The 20,906-nt window shown below is 45.5% G+C and overlaps 1 protein-coding gene across 4 annotated transcripts in view; it reads right to left on the reverse strand.

The window, feature by feature from the left end:
- Positions 1-20,906, reverse strand: part of CACNA2D2 (calcium voltage-gated channel auxiliary subunit alpha2delta 2) — a 1,199,719-nt gene that overhangs the window by 564,940 nt on the left and 613,873 nt on the right. For all 4 annotated transcript variants that reach the window (XM_033926190.1, XM_033926189.1, XM_033926191.1 and 1 more), the window contains one exon: positions 18,246-18,305. In XM_033926190.1, the coding sequence (XP_033782081.1) occupies positions 18,246-18,305 (60 nt within the window). The remainder of the gene's footprint in view (positions 1-18,245; positions 18,306-20,906) is intronic.

Genomic DNA, 20,906 nt, shown 5'->3' on the forward strand with positions numbered 1-20,906 from the left:
AGTAGTCTAGAATGCTGAGAATGGAAGATTGCACTAGAAGGCGGAACGAGGAGTCGTTGATGTCAATTACCATTATAGCCAATAACTGGTTGTTAATTCCAATTAGCAACTAACAATTAAATTATGCACATTTTATAACTTGTCCATATGTCTTTGTATGATAAGCCTCAAATTGTGCACGCGACTTTATAGATTTAAAGGATGGTTCATTAACCTGAGTTAGATGCTTCCATTAAGGCTCTTAAACCTTGCTGTCTTGCTCTCAGATAGATGTGCTTCACTGGATAAAGTTGGAAACTGGAATATATGGAAGTGACATCATAATGATTTGGTAAATTATTTCTACGGGAAAAATTGAAGGCGGTCCGGGTTGCCTTCTTTATGTTGGTTTGCCAATGGAGTCTGCATGTTTTACAGATGGCGCAGAATACTGCCACGTGGTTTGTGGGGGCTCCCACGTCTCCAGTTTTAATTCCGCTTCACTTTTTTACCCATTATACACTTCAAATTCTACTGCCTACTTTTCAAAGCTATTAATGGAGAAAGCCCATCCTACTGAAATAACCGACTAACTCAATCCACCTCAACCAGACACAGGAGAACCCACCCACTATTCACACACCCACCAACCAAAAATGTTAAAAGAGGAAAACTATATGACAACCTAATGTGGCCACCAAAGCAGCTAAACTAGACAGACAAATCACCAATCTAATATCTACGACCACAGACTACAAAACCTTCAAAAAAGAAACTAAAACCCTACTCTTCAAAAAACACATAAATCCTGTTTAACACGACCAGTTCCTTCCCTAACTCCACTTACCACACACTCCACCCAAATCTAATATAAAATGTTTCTAATTACCCAAATGTTACTCCTTAACCTTTTCCTATCGGATGACAGGACATTCCAAAAATGACATAGACAGTGGATAAACAGTCTGTATGGACTAATAAAGAGCCAGGAACACAAAATATTTGAATTTACAGACTTATGACTTATTTACATTATGTTTACAATAGCCGTAAATGATAACAGTGAATAATACAAAACTTTGCTAAAATAATTACGATTGGAACTAGTGTAACATAAAATTTATTACGACAGGAAAAGGTTAAGTTCTCGACAATTCTTATGTAATGTTACAACTCTTGTAACCTCCTAACAACTCTTGTGTAATCCGTTTTGAACCGCAAGGTAATGGCGGAATAGAAATCACTAATATAATGTAATGTAATGTAATATTTAGGGCCCTATGTCTTGTTTTTACAGTAAGGTATGTGTTGAGTTTGGAGTATTTGACTTAGGGCTCCTTTTACTAAGGTGCGCTAGCATTTATAGTGCACGCACAAAATTACCGCGCGGTACGCTTCTAGAATAACGCCAGCTCAATGCTTGTGTTAAGGTCTAGTGCGCGCTATTCTGTTGTGTTAAAGCCCTAACGCACCTTAGTAAAAGGAGCTCTTAGTAGCCGATTAAATACCCTCTCACTCAACTGCTGACGTCATTCAGTAGATATACCGTATTTTCGCGGATATAACGCGCGCGTTATACGTGATTTTACGTACCGCGCATACCCCTCGCGCGTTATATGCCTGAGCGCGGTATACAAAAGTTTTTAAACATAGTTCCCACCCCGCCCGACGCCCGATTCACCCCCCCAGCAGGACCGCTCGCACCCCCACCCCGAACGACCGCTCGCACGCGCTCCCACCCGCACCCGCATCCACGATCGGAGCAAGAGGGAGCCCAAGCCCTCTTGCCCGGCCGACTCCCCGACGTCCGATACATCCCCCCCCCCGGCAGGACCACTCGCACCCTCACCCCGAAGGACCGCCGACTCCCCAACAATATCGGGCCAGGAGGGAGCCCAAACCCTCCTGGCCACGGCGACCCCCTAACCCCACCCCGCACTACATTACGGGCAGGAGGGATCCCAGGCCCTCCTGCCCTCGACGCAACCCCCCTCCCCCCAACGACCGCCCCCCCCACGAACCTCCGCCCGTCCCCCAGCCGACCCGCGACCCCCCTGGCCGACCCCCACGACACCCCCACCCGCCTTCCCCGTACTTTGTGTAGTTGGGCCAGAAGGGAGCCCAAACCCTCCTGGCCACGGCGACCCCCTAACCCCACCCCGCACTACATTACGGGCAGGAGGGATCCCAGGCCCTCCTGCCCTCGACGCAAACCCCCCTCCCTCCAACGACCGCCCCCCCCCAAGACCCTCCGACCGACCCGCGACCCCCCTGGCCGACCCCCCCACCCCCCTTCCCCATACCTTTGGAAGTTGGCCGGACAGACGGGAGCCAAACCCGCCTGTCCGGCAGGCAGCCAACGAAGGAATGAGGCCGGATTGGCCCATCCGTCCTAAAGCTCCGCCTACTGGTGGGGCCTAAGGCGCGTGGGCCAATCAGAATAGGCCCTGGAGCCTTAGGTCCCACCTGGGGGCGCGGCCTGAGGCACATGGGCCAAACCCGACCATGTGTCTCAGGCCGCGCCCCCAGGTGGGACCTAAGGCTCCAGGGCCTATTCTGATTGGCCCACGCGCCTTAGGCCCCACCAGTAGGCGGAGCTTTAGGACGGATGGGCCAATCCGGCCTCATTCCTTCGTTGGCTGCCTGCCGGACAGGCGGGTTTGGCTCCCGTCTGTCCGGCCAACTTCCAAAGGTACGGGGAAGGGGGGTGGGGGGGTCGGCCAGGGGGGTCGCGGGTCGGTCGGAGGTTCTTGGGGGGGGGCGGTCGTTGGAGGGAGGGGGGTTTGCGTCGAGGGCAGGAGGGCCTGGGATCCCTCCTGCCCGTAATGTAGTGCGGGGTGGGGTTAGGGGGTCGCCGTGGCCAGGAGGGTTTGGGCTCCCTTCTGGCCCAACTACACAAAGTACGGGGAAGGCGGGTGGGGGTGTCGTGGGGGTCGGCCAGGGGGGTCGCGGGTCGGCTGGGGGACGGGCGGAGGTTCTTGGGGGGGGGGCGGTCGTTGGGGGGAGGGGGTTTGCGTCGAGGGCAGGAGGGCCTGGGATCCCTCCTGCCCGTAATGTAGTGCGGGGTGGGGTTAGGGGGTCGCCGTGGCCAGGAGGATTTGGGCTCCCTCCTGGCCCAATATTGTCGGGGAGTCGGCGGTCCTTCGGGGTGGGGGTGCGAGTGGTCCTGCCGAGGGGGGGAGAAGAATCGGACGTCGAGGGGGGGCATCAGGCTTTCAGGATGGGGACAGGACTTCAAGGGGGGACAGGCAGACCTTCAAGGGGGGACAGGACTTCAAGGGGGACAGGCACGGAGAGGCGGGGCAGTGCACCGAAAGTCAGGGCGGGGTGAACGGTGAGTCGGGGCAACCAGAGGAGAGTCGGGGCAGTGCACCGAAAGTCAGGGTGAGTCGGGGCAACCAGATGAGAGTCGGGGAGAGCGAAAGGAGAGTCGGGGTGGCCAGAGGAGAGTCGGGCAGCATGCGCGTTATATGCCTGAGCGCGGTATAGAAAAGTTTTTGTACATATCATCGTGATTTCTGCGCGCTATACCCCTGTGCGCGTTTTACAATGGTGCGCGTTATATCCGCGAAAATACGGTACTGTACAGTACTTAGACAAAAAAATTGCTCTGGCTGCCAAGCAGATTATCCAGCACAAGATTATAGTTTTATTTGTGCTGCTCCAGTTCTATGAAATGATTTAATGACTGATCTACATTTGGAGAAGGATTATGTAAAGCTTCAGAAATTATTAAAGGCTCACAATTCTAGTCATGTTATTGCTGAATTATAGGTCATTATGGTTTGTTTAAGCATTAATGTTAATGATATATTTATTGCTCTTTGATGTATTTTGTCCACCTTCTACAGGTTTGTTTGTTCTTTGTTTAGCAGTCTGTGCCTGTATGCAGTACCCGCACCTTTTACCCAGCCACACAGGCACCCCGATTAAGACCGCCTCTTCTTCTGGGCTGCCATATCACTGCAGGTCTTACCAGACCAAGATATCAAGAGTAAAAGCAGTCTCTCTGTCTTTCTTCTCGCCACCCCCACCCCATCCAGAAGCTCCTCCTTTCTTTCTCTCCCCCCTCTCATCCTCTTGCTGTTTTCACAGGTCAGCAGTGGCAGGTCCGTAAAAACCACCTTTAAAAGGCGTAGGACAGTTTCCTGAATGACCATAAATGTTGCACTGAATCCTTGAATTAGTTCATCTTTTGGGAAAATAGAACCAGCCATATTAATACAGATATCCACTTACAGCAAAACTTGGCCTTGGTTTCACATGCGGAACACAGATAGACCCCCTTCAAACATAGGAAACTAAAAATAATAATAATAGCAGTTTATATACCGCAATACCGTTAAGTTCTATGCGGTTTACAATAGATTAAGCAAGGTACAAATTGATTGAATTTAAGAGGGGGGAAGAGGAGAGTTAATAGGACCGGAAATGCGTTGTTGAGGAGAAAGAGATTAATAGGACAGAGGAATCACTATAGAGAAGAAAGAAGATGAGTGGGTCAGTTGTCTAGATACTTTAGGAACAGTTGAGTGTTTAGACGTTTTCTGAATTCCTCGTAAGTCATGGGCGAAAGCAGTTGATCTACCCCACAATACTGCTTGATGTGAAAGAAGGTGTTCATGGTGTTTTTTCAGTTTACAACCTCTAACTAGGGGGGAAACGAAGTAGGAATGAGAGCTTCTCTTGTGTCTGTTGGCAGAGAAGGAGAAAAGGTCAATTATGTATTTAGGGGCAAGTCCGTTTAGCGCTTTAAAGCAGAAGAAGGTGAATTTATACTTTATGCGTGCTTCCATATATGTATATAAAAATTTATCTGAAACCTCAAGACCTAGGTTGGCCACTGTTGGAAACAGGATACGGGGTTAGATGGACCTGAGGTCGGACTCAATATGGCAGTTCTTAACTGGTTTCATTGCTGTTTTGGGGGCATTTCTGGGAGCAAAGTCAGTGCTTGGTCAGTTAAGCGTTGATATTCAGCACAGCACTCAACCGGCCAGGTTACAGCCTAAACGGGTCCACAGAGAAGTTAGTCTTTTCTTTATGTGGTGCCCCATTGCTGGTTAAGTGCTGAATATCGCATTTATCCTGTTATGATGGAGCTGTTATAGTTTCCAGGCATAAAGCAGGAGGCAGTTCACAAAATGCTGAGTATCAACATCATGTAATACGGAGTAGAAGGATGGAATACAAGAACCAATATTGCATTACAATAAATTGATGCTGGGCCACGGCTAATCATTTTCAGCAATGTTAACCTCTTAAGTGCGGTGACCTGTCAAATGCACCCCGACGGTGGATAGTGTTTTGTATTTTTTTTTTTTTGGGGGGGGGTGAGGGAACCCCCCACTACACTTAAAAGATTCACTTGGTATCTAGTGTTAGGGTAAGGTTTACATGATGATTATAGGAACCCTTTACATAACTGGATATCTGGAAGGCCCTGATTTGCTCCGACTCCTCAGGCCCTGTCCCTTGGGAAGGCCTTGAGGCAAAGTCAAAACGGTAGAACAGGCATGGTCCCTTCTGAAAAATACTATCACGGAAGCACAAAGCCTCTACATTCCGCGGATGTCCAAAGCAAAGAAAACCAAAGGCAAAAGAGAGCCGGCGTGGCTTACTAAAGAGGTGAAGGAAGCCATAAAGGAAAAGAAGGACTCCTTTAAAGCATGGAAATGCATGAAAACAACCGAAACTTGGAACAAACACAAGGATGATCAGAAGAAGTGTCACAGGGCGGTGAGGGATGCCAAAAAGGACTACGAGGAGAAAATAGCGCAGGAGGCCAAAAACTTCAAGCCCTTCTTCAGGTACGTGAAAGGGAGAAAACCTGCAAAAGAGGCGGTGGGACCGCTGGATGACCAGGGAAGGAAAGGGTGCATCAAGGAAGACAAACAAATCACAGACAGACTAAATTCCTTCTTTGCGTCTGTCTTTACAAAGGAAGACACTGCAACAATTCCAGAAGCAATGAAAATATTCAAAGGAGTAACAGAGGATAGCCTTACCACAGTAGAAGTGGACTTGGACCAGATCTACCACCAGATCGACAAACTCAAAAGTGACAAATCTCCTGGGCCGGAAGGAATTCATCCGAGAGTCTTGAAAGAGCTAAAAGTGGAAATCGGAGAACTATTGCAAAAACTTGCCAACCTGTCAATCAAAACAGGACAGATACCGGACGACTGGAAGATAGCGAAAGTCATGCCGATATTTAAAAAACGATCAAGAGGAGTACCGGGCAACTATAGACCTGCGAGTCTCACGTCGGTCCCTGGGAAGATGGTTGAGGCACTGATCAAGGATAGCATAGCCCGGCACTTAGACACACACGACCTGATGAGAGCCAGCCAACATAGATTCAGGAAAGGGAAGTCATGTTTGATGAACCTACTTCAATTTTTAGAGACAGTGAACAGACAAATTTATAATGGAGAACCGGTGGATATTATATACTTGAATTTTCAGAGAGCGTTCAACAAAGTTCCACATGTAAGACTCCTCAGGAAACTGCAGGGCCATGGAATAGAAGGAGATATACTAAGATGGATAGGCAAATGGATGGAGAACAGAAGGCAGAGAGTGGGCATAAATGGGAAGTTCTCAGACTGGGAAAATGTGACTAGCAGTGTGCCCAGGGCTCGGTACTTGGGCCCATCTTATTTAATATTTTCATCAACGACCTAAAGGATGGAACATCCAGTGAGATCATCAAGTTTGCAGATGACACAAAGCTATGCCGGGCCATCAAATCGCAGAAGGATAGTGAGGAACTCCAGAGTGACTTGAGCCGATTGAAGAATTGGGCAGATAAATGGCAGATGAAGTTTAATGTGGAAAAATGTAAAGTGATGCACTTAGGCAGAAAAAAATAAGGAACACAAGTATAGTATGTCAGGTGCAACTCTGGGAAAAAAACAAACAGGAAATGGACCTGGGAGTATTAATCGATAGGACTTTGAAGCCATTGGTGCAATGTGCGGCGGCAGCGAAGAACATGAATAGAATGCTAGGCATGATAAAGAAGGGAATTACGAGTAGATTGGAGAAAGTTATAATGCCGCTTTATAGAGCAATGGTCAGACCACACTTGGAATACTGCGTCCAGCATTGGTCTCCATACCTAAAGAAGGATATAAAACTGCTGGAGAGGGTGCAGAGACGAGCAACAAAGCCGGTGAAAGGTATGGAGAACCTGGATTACGAGGAACGACTTAAGAGACTGGGGTTGTTCTCCCTTGAGAAAAGGAGACTGCGAGGGGATATGATCGAGACTTTCAAAATACTGAAAGGAATCGACAAAATAGAGCAGGAAAAAACATTATTTACAATGTCCAATGTGACACGGACAAGAGGACATGGACTGAAGCTAAGGGGGGACAAGTTCAGGACAAATATCAGAAAGTTCTGCTTCACGCAATGAGTGGTGGACACCTGGAATGCAGAATCCACCGTTCTAGGATTTAAGGGTAAGTTGGATGTACATCTCCTTATGAGTGGCATAGAGTGACATGGGTAAGGATAAGCTAGATGCACTTCTCTTTACGAGAAGCTTAGAGTGATATGGGGACTAAAACTATGCCAGAGTACACCTGGTGGGGCCTCCGTGTATGCGGATCGCCAGACTTGATGGACCTAGGGTCTGATCCGGAAATGGCACTTCTTATGTTCTTATGAAATTCCATCCCCCTTTTATGAAGCCGTATTAAGGAGAAATTAGGTTCTTCCTGCTAATTTATTTTCTTTTAGCCTGTCCAGACCAGCATAGGGTCCAACCCTGTCTATTGTCATGTTCTTACATGCAGATTTTCATTTTTCGATCAGTTTCTAATATTTTTCTAGGGCCAGGGAGATTAAGAACAGCGGCTGTGGGTTGGCTGGCGTAGCTGGCGAGCTGTGGGGACCTTTGCTATTTGCATTTGTTCCTTTGCATGTTCCAACAGCATTCCTGTTTTTATTTGTTGATACTGTTCGGAGTCCTCTTTGTTTTCTGTATATAGTTCTTGGTTCTGCTTGGCTATTCGGCAGACTAAGGTAATTAGGGAGGGGTCACATGATATGTACAGTTCCAAAGTTTTGTCTCAGTCTCATAAGAACATAAGAATTGCCGCTGTTGGGTCAGACCAGTGGCATCGTGCCCAGCAGTCCGCTCCCACGGCAGCCCCTAGGTCAAGGACCTGAGCCCTAACTTAGTCTAGCCTTACCTGCGTACGTTCTAGTCTAGCAAGAACTTCTCTAACTTGTCTTGAATCCCTGGAGGGTGTTTTCCCCTATGACAGCCTCTGGAAGACCGTTCCAGTTTTCCACCACTCTTTGGGTGAAAAAGAACTTCCTCACGTTTGTACGGAATCTATCCCCTTTCAACTTTAGAGAGTGCCCTCTCGTTCTCCCTGTCTTGGAGAGGGTGAACAACTTGTCTTTATCTACTAAGTTTATTCCCTTCATTATCTTGAATGGCCCTTCTCAGTCTCCTCTTTTCAAGGGAGAAGAGGCCCAGTTTCTTTAATCTCTCACTGTACGGCAACTCCTGCAGCCCCTTAACCATTTTAGTCGCTTTTCTCTGGACCCTTTCGAGTAATACCGTGTCCTTCTTCAAGTACGTAAACCAGTGCTGGACGCAGTATTCCAGGTGGGGTCGCCCGGTTCAGCGGCATGATAACCTTCTCCGATCTGTTCGTCACCTAATCAAATACTTACCTGTGGTTCTGGATATCCTGGAACAAAGTTGGTATTAAGTTGAAAGGCATGATATATTTGTTTGAGGTTTGAATATTATCACTAACTATAATGGTCATGATGAGATATATACTCTCTTGTAAGATTAACCCTATGCTAGTCTGGAGAGTTGCTAAAGAAGGGTTGTTTGTTTGTTTTTTTATCGCTGGCCTTGGCCAGCTCCGACACTCACAGGAGGAATTCTATGAGTGCTGGAAGTAATACCGTTACTGCCGGTGATTAAAAAAAAAGCCCAACGTGGTTTTGTAAAAGGGGACACATTAAAAAATTTTGTGATTTCAACAAAACAATTTGAATGCAACCCAAAAAGCCATGAGCCGTTTGTATTAGAATCCTTGTATTAATTTAACATTATTTATAATCCTCCCATCACTGTTCTGGAAGAGGAACAACACAATACACATCAGCCTTCAGCGGCACCCTTCTGAAATATGAAAGATTTGGAGGTGCTTCTTTTTCCTCTTTTTAAGTAACTGTGATCACATAAAGGAGAGGAAGATTAGAGAATGCTGAACATCTAAGAACTCTCCAGAAAGTGCAACAATAGCTGCAGTGATACAATAATGACAAATTGTTTAGAACTCAGAGGTTTCTTTGGTGTTAGGTTAGCAGGGAACAGAAAAGGCAAACACAGAAATGGCACCCAACAGAGCATCAGCTTAGAGACTCAGCAGATAGCTGGAAAGGCTCAAATACTGCATCACAGGGTGTATCCCCGACACAATAGGTGCGCTGAAGACTAAGAATTGCTAATCTGAGCAAAAGATAGACAAAGTCACATTTTACTGAACAATGATTTCTCTCAGCTAAACAGAATTTAGAAAAAGAAAAATCACTTTTCAAGTCATCCTGGCTTAGCACTGTGGATATAGGGTTTCTTAGAAACAGGTATAAGTAGGAGCTTAGGACCGATGAGGCTTCTGAAGTGCCCGAGTATGAAGGGTTCCTAAAACCTGTCCAGGAATTTTAGGATAGACACATTGAATAGGCATGCAAAATAATTATTTTCCATTACAGCAAGCTCATCCAAGTTCAGTCCTTAAGAGCTGCATATTCCTAATGAATATGCATGAAAGAGATCGGAATAGAATGGAAGGAGTGGGCAGGCAAATCTTTCTCATACATATTCATTAGGCGTATTCTGAAAACCTGGTCTGTTTACAGTCCTAAACTTGGAAAAAAACTACATTAGTAGAGCAAGTATTTTAAGAGTTGGAATCATATGGCATATCTAGTTGGCTTGATCAGAATTTAAAGTAAGATTTTTTTAATTATTATTAAGCATTTTAAGTATACATACACATAATATGCAAAGAAACATGGGGGAAAATATTTAGAATAAAATGCAAATAAAAAACTGGAAAAATGTGTTGCTTCCATGGGTGCTAAGAGAGAATAGTATAATACAAAAAAACACTAGCAAGAGGACCTAAACACAAAAAGACTCTACTCTAATCCAACTACGTGGCATAAATGCACATGAGTCGAGTCTCTTTCGTTTGAAATGAAGCTCCGGAATGAGAGGACAAAAGATGAAATTAAGAGGCGATAGGCTCAGGAGTAATCTAAGGAAAGGGTGGCAGATGCATGAAATAGTCTCCTAGAGGAGGTGGTGGAGACAGAGACTGTGTCTGAATTCAAAAGGGCCTGGGATAGACACGTGGGATCTCCTAGAGAAAGGATAAGATAAGGGCTACTACGGATGGGCAGACTGGCTGGGCCTATTTGTTTCTAACTTTCAAGTGGGTGTCAGGTCAAAAGCGCGCCGGGACAAAGGCGCGCACAGACAACTGAGCGCAAAGCGGAGGCGCGCCCGAAGAAAATGACTGTTTTAAAGGGCTCCGATGGGGGGCGTGGGGAAGAACCCCCCCCACTTTACTTTATACAGATCGCGCCACCCCCACTCCCTCCTGCCACCTAAGACCAACTCCCACGCCAGGTGCCCCCCAAACATTATCTATCCACCCCCTTTCCTCCCCCCTGGAAAAAGGCAGGAGGGATGCCCACTCTCTCCTGCCACCAGAGGTCCCCCACCAGCACCCACCACCCCCAAACCCTCCCAAAGGGTGGGACCCTAGGCATCTGAGCGAATCAGGGCCTTAGGCCCCCTCCCTGTGCATCATATGATTCACCAGGGAAGGAAAGCCCTGCCATTCTGGAGCAGCGAGCCTAACAGCAGGCAGACAGCTTCTGTCCTGTTCCAATGTCTCTGAGAAGGTACAGGGTCGGTTTGGGGGGTGGGAACATCTGGTGGCATGAGGGAGTGGGCATCCCTCCTGCAATATTGCTGCAGGGTCGTGGGGTCGTGGTGCCCTAACAGCAGTGACAGGAGGCTGCTTCCCCTGTCACTGCTGTTAGGGCTCTGCACATGTGTCAATCTCTTACTGAGATGAAGCGAGAATGCAAAAGCGGTTACACAGTTGTTATGGGAGACTTCAACTACCCTGGGATAGACTGGAGTCTTGGAAGCTCAAGATGCACTAGGGAGACAGAATTCCTGGAGGCTATACAAGATAGCTTCATGGAGCAGCTTATTAGAGAACCGACGAGAGGAAATGCCACTCTGGATCTAATCCTAAATGGACTAAGGGGACCTGCAAAGGAAGTGGAAGTAGTGGGACCGTTGGGAAACAGCGATCATAATATGATCAAGTTCAAGATTGAAGTAGGAATACCGAACGGAAAGAGAACCATAGCGACAACTTTCAACTTCAGGAAAGGAAACTATGAAGCAATGAGGGAAATGGTAAGGAAGAAACTTAGGAACACTTCCAAAAAATGGCAAACAGTAGAACATGCCTGGTGACACGGTGAGCGAGGCACAAAATCTGCACATCCCCAGATTCAGAAAGGGGTGCAAAAAGGGTCGAACAAAAGACCCGGTATGGATGACTAAAATAGTGAAGGAAGCGATAGGCAATAAGAAAAATTCATTTAGGAAATGGAAAAAGGACAAAACTGAAGGGAACCAGAAGGAGCACAGGAAGTATCAAAAAGAATGTCACCGTGTGGTTCGAAAAGCCAAAAGAGAGTATGAAGAGAGGATAGCCAGGGAGGCACGAAATTTCAAACCGTTCTTCAGATATGTTAAAGGGAAACAGCCAGCTAGGGAGGAGGTGGGACCGCTGGACAAAGGAGACAGGAAGGGAGCGGTGAAGGAGGTGAAAGAAGTCTCAGAAAGACTCAACATGTTCTTCTCATCTGTATTTACAAACAAAGACACAACCAACATACCGGAACCTGAACAAATCTTCAATGGAAATCAAGCAGAAAAATTAACATCCATGGAAGTGAGCCTTGATGATGTACACAGGCAGATAGAAAAACTTAAAACTGACAAATCCCCGGGTCCGGACGGAATCCATCCCAGGGTTTTGAAGGAATTAAAGGAGGAGATAGCGGAACTACTGCAGCAAATTTGCAACCTATCCTTGAAAACAGGCATGATCCCGGAGGATTGGAAGATAGCCAATGTCACGCCCATCTTTAAAAAGGGATCAAGAGGTGACCCGGGAAACTACAGACCAGTGAGTTTGACCTTGGTTCCGGGGAAAATGGCAGAAGCACTGATTAAAGAACACATCGATGAACATTTGGAAAGAAACAAACTTTTGATAACAAGCCAACATGGTTTCTGCAGGGGGAGATCGTGCCTAACAAACTTATTGCACTTCTTCGAAGGAATTAACAAACGGATGGACAGAGGAGACCCCATAGACATCATATACCTTGATTTCCAAAAAGCCTTTGACAAGGTTTGACTCCGGAAACTGAAGAACCATGGAGTGGACAGAGACGTACATAGATGGACAGAAACTGGTTGGCGGGTAGGAAACAGAGGGTAGGGGTGACTGGATGAGGGTCACGAGAGGTGTTCCGCAGAGCTCAGTGCTCAGGCCGCTGCTATTTAATATATTCATAAATGATCTAGAAACAGGCACGAAGTGTGAGATAATAAAATTTGCAGACGATACAAAACTATTTAGTGGAGCTGGGACTAAAGAGGAATGTGAAGAATTGCAAAGGGACTTGAACAAACTGGGGGAATGGGCAGCGAGATGGCAGATGAAGTTCAACATTGAGAAATGTAAAGTATTGCATGTGGGAAACAGAAACCCGAGGTACGACTATACAATGGGAGGGATATTATTGAATGAGAATAACCAAGAAAGGGACTTGGGGGTAATGGTGGACATGACAATGAAGCCAATGGCACAGTGCACAGCAGCCGCTAAGAAAGCAAATAGAATGCTAGGCATAATCAAGAAGGGTATTACAACAAGGACGAAAGAAGTTATCCTGCCATTGTATCGGGCGATGGTGCGCCCGCATCTGGAATACTGCGTCCAATATTGGTCTCCATACCTTAAGAAGGATATGGCGTTACTCTAGAGGGTTCAGAGGAGAGCGACACGTTTGATAAAAGGGATGGAAAACCTCTCATACACTGAGAGATTGGAGAAACTGGGTCTCTTTTCCCTGGAGAAGAGGAGACTTAGAGGGGATATGATAGAGACTTATAAGATCATGAAGGACATAGAGAGAGTAGAGAGGGACAGATTCTTCAAACTTTCGAAAAATAAAAGAACAAGAGGACACTTGGAAAAGTTGAAAGAGGATAGATTCAAAACGAATGCTAGGAAGTTCTTCTTTACCCAACGAGTGGTGGACACCTGGAATGCGCTTCCAGAGGGCGTAATAGGGCAGAGTACAGTACAGGGGTTTAAGAAAGGATTGGACAATTTCCTGCTGGAAAAGGGGATAGAGGGGTATAAATAGAGGATTAGTGCACAGGTCCTGGACCTGTTGGGCCGCTGCATGAGCGGACTGCTGGGCATGATGGACCTCAGGACTGACCCAGTGGAGGCATTGCTTATGTTCTTATGTTCTTATGAGTGATTGATTGGTCGCGCTTGCATGCAAATGATTTGCACATTCATAGAAAATATGAATGTGAAATAACAACATCTCTCCCTCCCAATATGTCCATTCCGTAGAAGTGGAGCAAACCAAGGTGTTAAGTTTGTACTTGACCTTCATCTCCGTGCAAATCATTTGCATACAAACTTGATAGGGCATCAATTGCTACTGGAGAATCAGCCAGAGAATTGGCAAACAATGATCGAGTCGGTATCTTTAGTGCATCTAGCCCTTAGATTTTAGCAAATTCTTTGACAGTGTTCCACACAGGCATCTAATAAATAAATGGAGTGACCTCAGGAAGAGCCCCAAAATGATGGACTGGGTCAAAGACTGGTTGAGTGCAAGGCGACAGAGGGTAGTGGTCAATGGAGATCACTCTGAGGAAAGGGATGTTACCTGTAGTGTGTCTCAAGGTTCGGTTCTTGGGCTTCTTCTTTTTAACATTTGTGAATGATAGCAAAATCTGAAATAGAGTAGACACCCCTAATGGTATGGACCTAGTGAAGCTTGAGGAATGCTCGGAAATCTAGGAGCTAAGATTTAATTCTAATAAATACAAGGTCATGCATTTGAGCTGTAAAAGCTGAAAGAACTGTACTTTTTAGGGGGTGAGGAACTTTTGGCTTGAAAGAAGAGTGGAACTCAGGTGTGATAGTATGTAATGATGATCTTAAGGTGGCCAAACAGGTTGAAAAGGCGAAGGCGATAGCTATAAGGATGCTTGGGTGCATAGGGAGAGGGATGGCCAGTAAGAAAAAGAAGGTATTGATGCCCCTGTATAAGACTGGTGAGACCTCATTTAGAGTATTGTGTACATTTCTGAATACCACACTTTCAAAACGATATAAACAGGATGAAGTTGGTTTAGAGAAAGGCTACTAAAATGGGTGATGATCTATGTCATAAGGCGTATGGGGACAGACTCAAAGATCTCATTATGCATACTTTGGAGGAAATCAATTGACCAAACAGCACAATAGTTCAAGTTAAATTTTCTGTGAGAGTATAGTCAGACTTCAAATTGGAAGGGTGTATATTCTCTTACCCCTAACTCTCTTCACAGTAAATAGTACAACGTTTATAGATCCTCAGAAGTACCACCTAGCACTCATACAAATTCATTGTGTCAGGCTTTCTATACTACTTCCTCCCCGGATCTTCCATACTTTGCTATTAAATTTATAAATACTTTTTTCCACCTTAGTGTATAAATAGTTTAAATACTTAGCTTAAAACTTGTGGTCATGCTTTCAGGGATTTATACCACCTGACACAATGAATTTGTATGAGTGCTAGGTGGTACTTCTAAGGGTCTATAAATGTACTATTTACTGAGAAGAGAGTTAGGAGGGGTAAGAGAATATACATCCTTCCTATCTGAAGTCTGTACTTTGGAGGAAAGGCAGGTGAGGGGAGATATAATAGAGACATTTAAATACCTATGTGGCATAAATCGCCTGAGGCGAGTTTCTTTCATTTGGAAGGAAGTTCTGGAATGAGAGGGCATAGGATGAAGTTAAGAGGTGATAGGCTCAGGAGTAATTTAAGGAAATTCTTTTTTCACAGAAAGGGTGGTAGACGTGTGGAATAGTCTCTTGGTGATGGAGACAAAGACGGGGTCTGGATTCAAGAAAGTGTGGGATCTCTTAGGGAGGAGATCATGGATGCAGACTGGATGGGCCATTTGGCCTTTATCTGCCGTCATATTTCTATGTTTCCAAATGACTAATAGACAAACAGGTGCACTTGAACTATGAGGAGTCTGGTAATTAAGGAGTTAAGAGTCCTGCGGCATTAAGGTCTAAGCTGCTGGTTGAACACTAATGGTGGAGGGATTGATTCTTAGAAAATTTCTTATAATTCTTCCATCTCCCCTCGTAAGAAGTCTACTGCTTTCTTGTGCTGTAAATGTTTATAATTTAAGTCAGTCTTACTACTAGAACATCAGTGCTTCCTGCTGTGCTTTATCACTGCCGTAATTACAAAGTCAAATGCAATCATTAAGATAATATTTTCTCTGTTGCAGTAGCAGTTCAGTCTTCATGATGAATTACTGCTGAAGCTGAGATCTCCTGCCTTCAGAAGATCAGACAGAGGAAATGCATGGATGTGCGGACATGTGCACGTGCATGATCCGGATTAATTTATCCACTCACCCCAATGAACATGGCTTCAATTTCCATTTATAGAAAATATGAAGGTGAAATCACAACATCTCTCCCTCCCAATACGTCCTTTCCGTAGAAGTGGAGCAAACCAAGGTGTTAAGTTTGTACCTGACCTTCCCCTTCTGTTTGCTGACTGCTTTTATTATCTGCCTGTCCAGACAGAGGCCAGCTGGAAATGAGATCAAAATTGTTTCATTCAATTTCATTAAAGCAGAGATGAAGGAACTGAGAGTAAAGACAAAAACAGGTGAATAAGGGCAAGAAATAGAGTGCAGGAAAGGAGAAACAGATCGAAGAACAGACACTAAAGTCACCATGAGTCTAACGATCATCGCTAAACTGGATGAACTGGTTTAGCGATGAGTTTATTTTGCTGACCAGTGTACACCATGGGCTTTTCCATGCGTCAGTTGCAGCCTCCGATTCTGCTATGCAAACAACCTCATTAGTATTAAATCAAGCCCACCGATCGATGCACAAAAAATAGTGATTAGTTTTACTGACCTGAAAAATCGACAGGTCTAGGAGGGGCTTGAAGGTATCTGAACCAATTGAAGTCCTTCGGGAGGGACCTTAGATATCTGGGCCAGAGTCTTAGGTCCTTCCCCAGTGCATCCCAGAATGCACCGGGAAGGGGAAGGCCTGCCATTTTGAAGAGGCAGGCCCTCCGGCAAGAGGGAATGGGCATCCCTCTTCCTAACTTTCTATAACAAGGTACAAGGAAGGGGTTGGGTGTGTGTGCTTGAACAGGGGGGTTCTGACTTGACTCCCCCAGCCCTTCAGGGCTCTCTTGGAGACTTGTTGGTAGGATGGTGGGAGGGGCCAGAAGGTGGGACCTTGTTGGGGGGAGCATAGGGGTGTGTGTGTGTGTTGGGGGGGGGGGGGTGTCCAGGTTTTAGTTAGTTGAGGCAGTCCGATTGGCCAAGGCAGAAGGGAATGGCCATCCCTCCTGCTGCTGACCTTTGCGGGAGGGTTCAAGTGGCTGCGATTTTCATGGGGGAGGGGGGTTGGAAGCATGGTGGGGTTCAGTGGTGCGATTTATGTCATGGGGTTCATGAGTGTGGGGGTATCGGTTTCTGAGGTAGGAGGGAGTGGGCATCCTTCCTGCCTTTCCTTTTTCGGAGACCATCGTTGTGGGGGTGGTCATTGTCAAGGGGGGTGGCACAACTTTTTAAAAATAGGGACAGGTATTATTGCAAGTGTAGCGCATGCACATCTGTGCCATTTAAAAAAGAAAAAGTCTTCCTGCCCCAAACAGCTGAGTGGTAGGGGGCTGCTTCGGGGTTTCCACTGCTGGCTCTGCACATGTGTGAGAGTCACTTTCTCAGTGACTGATCGGATGGGATTATGGTGAACCTCCATGAAACTCATTTGCATGCAAACTTGTTGGAACATTGATCACCATTTTAAAATCAGACAAAAAAAAAAAAAATCAACCCATAGAGACGCACATGGTCATGACGACAATTTTTAGTGCATCCAGGCATGAGAAGCAGGAAAGGAAGAAATAAGCCTGGGAAAGAGATTAAGAGGGAGATAGTACAAGACCGAGGAGAAAAAGAATAGTGGCATAAAACAATAGTGAACAAGGCAGATTTTTTTTTTTGGGGGGGGACACAAATTTTTGCCCCACCCCAGCACCGCATACTTGAGTTGGTGGGGTTCCCAATGCCCCACCAGCAGAAACCCTCCTCCTCAAAAAGCCATGCATTTGATGGCACATTTCCTGGGCTATCACCGCTGTGCTAGCTGAAACACCCCCCCCCCAACATGTTTGGTTTTTTTGTGAAACTGAGCATATACAAGGGAAGCGCTCGCCTCCCCCGTGAATGCCAGGTTTCAGGAAATCTAAGCATGTGTAGGGCTGTGGGGGGAGCAGCATGGTGGTGGTCTCAGAAAAGTGCCACCACTTGCTTGGCTTTGATAGAAGGAAGTCTCTTGCTTGGGGGGGAGGGGGGGGGCTTGGAGGACACCCCACCAGCCAAAGCAGCAGACAGCACCTCAGTCTTGAGGGGGCCTAAACCCAAATTGGGGGAACCAGGCCCCTTTCCTTCCACTAAAACAAGGAAAAAGATGTAGTTGGCAAGAGCAGGACAGAAGGACAAATGGATTAAGGAGGACGACGGGGATTATGTCTTGATATTCTCTTCCAGGCCCTTGAGGGCCATTAACGGGTCAGGTTTTCAGGATGTTTTTCACGCATATGCATGACAGACAGTTGCACGTCCATTACCTCCATTGCATGTAAATCTCTTGCGTGCCCATTCATTATGGGTATCCTGAAATTTCTTGAACCACTGATAGTCCTTGAGGACTGGGAGTGAATACCAAGGGACTAAGGCATAGTTGGGGCGTAATGAAGAAAAACCCTGTGCTTAAGGAGAAAAAAGAAGTAGTATTGGTTTGCTTTACTGTATCTGGAGAAAACACTACACATACCTTGATGTTGTCTTGCCAGCGATGAGCTTTCTGAAACATTTCAGCAGCATTAGCCAGTCTCTGTGGAAACAAACCACAATTAGAAAATTCTCTCCAAAGAATACAACATTTGAAATGGACAACCATAAATGAACAAATACAGGAAATTCACAATAGTAATATCTTTGTAAGACAAAGATTTTTCTCTGGCGTTATGTGAAAACTAACTTCATATCAACGTGGGTTTCTGTGAAGACTTTTTTCCCACAAGTCATGCTATTTTGCATAAAATGGGACCCTGTGTTAAAATAGCATGACTTGTGGTAAATAACCAATCTTACGGTAGCTGGAGGGCAACTGAAATCAGGTTTTTCAGTTTCAGCCAAAACTGAATCTGTGGCTGAAATTTGCTGCATAATTTCAGCTGAAATGAAAACCAGGGTGACCTCCCCCCTCAACCAAAAGCAGTTAGTTGCATAACTGAGCTGAACCCCCCATCCAAAAGCAGCGCGTAACTGAGCTGCACATCAACCCATCTCCGTTCCTCAACAGAAATCTGGCCCCCCTGACCAAAAGCACTGTCTATCCAATTGCTCTCACCCAGGCCAGCTCCACATTCAAAATGGCTGCTGGAACTTACCCTCCGCGTCTTCGTGAGACTACCACTGAAAACTGCGACAACCATTTTGATATTAGAATAGGTATGGGCAGGAGTTACTGTGGATTACTCCTGCCCGACTAAGCAACTAGACCATCAGGGTTTTTAGGGTATATCTGGAGAGGGCCTATGAGTGGTGGGAGGGTGGTGCTTTTGGTCAGTGGGAGGTAGAGAGTAGTTGATGCTTTTAATTGGGTGGGGCATTTCAGTTACAGCTAAAAATGCACTGACATTTTTGGCTGAAACGTGGACGTAACCAAATTTTGGGCTGGGTTTGGTGCTGAAGCCATTGGTGCTGAAGCCAAAACTGAAAGCAAAATTCAGTCAGCCTCTAACATTACGAGGATGGTTTGAAAAGTCTGGTAAAAAAGCAAGTTAAAAAATGTAGTCTCCATCGAGAGCTATACACTTAGTCCAATGAGTTTCCAATTTTTTTGTATCTAAGGAAATATACGAGGGCCATTGAATAATTTGTTTACCTCAGTAGGAAAGAAAAGAGTTATAAAAAAAAAACAACCCAACCCCATCCTTGATGTCTTTATCACTTGAAAACTGCTGTCCACAGAGAGATTTCTTCAAAACATGGAACAGGAAATAATCTGAGGGACCAGGTCAGGACTATAGGGTAGATGGTTCAGCTGCTGAAAACCACATTCTCGGATGGCATTGATGTGTAGAAAGAACAGCTGCTGTGAGTTTTCCTCTTCTCCTTGATCGACTCCCACAAAGTGATCTTGTGTTGGCGAAACTCTCCCCAGTTATGGTTTTCTTGTGTGGCATAAACTCCAGAAGCAAAAGTCCTTCATCATCCCAGAAGACAGTTGCCATGACTTTATCTGCAGATTTTTCTGACTTGAACTTTTTTTGGGGTGGGGGATGACTTGTGCTTCCACTGCATTGACTCCATTTTGGACTCAGGATCTCTGTGACAGACCCAAGTCTCATCTCCAGTCACCAAATGATGAAAAAATTCACTTGGAGCATCTCCAAGATCTCCTGACAGCACTGGAGCCTCATGGCCTTCTGACATGGCATCAGCATTCTTAGAACCTATCTTGCACTAACCTTGGACATGCCCAACTTTTCATGAATTATTTTCCAAACTGTACCTGCTGAGATGCTCATTTCTTCAGCTATTCGGGAAACCTTAATTCGTCTGACAAAATTAAATCCTCGACTTTCTTGCACATTTCTACATTTCAATGGACTCTATCCCCACTTGAACTCCTTGCTCCAAAATTTTACTTTTTAGGATAATGGGGCAGACTCTCCATAAACTGCAGTCATGTGTTCATGGATCTCCTTTGGCTTTTTCCCTTCTTTTGTGAGAAATTTTATCACTGAATGGTACTCCAAATCAAGCAGATTCTTACTTGATTTGCACAAGGACTCTCCTGACATCCTGTCTCTTGGAATGTTAGACTCGTACTGAGCCACAGCTGTGCATGAATGACCTTGAGACATGTCACAACATGCACAGACTTGTTTCAATACACTTGCTACTTTCTTCCATACTCAAGTAAATAAATTATTGAACACCCCTCTTAGCTTATGAAAAACCTAAAACTTGCTGGACTAAGAGTATAGCCCTCGATGAAGACTACATGGCTTAACTTGCTTTTTTGCCAAACCTTTCAACACACCCTTGTAACCTACATTTATAACTTCCCTCCTAATATGGGATGGGGGTCACAGATGGACTGGAGTGAGCTTTGAATGAGACTTTAGTAGCTGGAACCTAAGAACAGTACCGGGGCAGAGCTTTGGATTCTTGCCCAGAAATATCTAAGAAGAAGGAGGAAAAAAAAACAACAACCAATTTTTAGATTGAATCAGGTTGGGCAGACTAGATGGACCATTCGGGTCTTTATTAACCGTCTTTCTTCCTCCCCTCTTAAAGTCAATCAATTTGTACCTTTGCTTAATCTTTGTAAACCGCATAGAACTTCACGGTATTGCGGTATATAAGCTGTTATTATTATTATTATTATTTAACTGCCATCATTTACTATTTTACCATTTAT

Source organism: Geotrypetes seraphini, chromosome 17, assembly GCF_902459505.1.
Source record: "Geotrypetes seraphini chromosome 17, aGeoSer1.1, whole genome shotgun sequence".
NCBI lineage: Eukaryota > Metazoa > Chordata > Amphibia > Gymnophiona > Dermophiidae > Geotrypetes > Geotrypetes seraphini.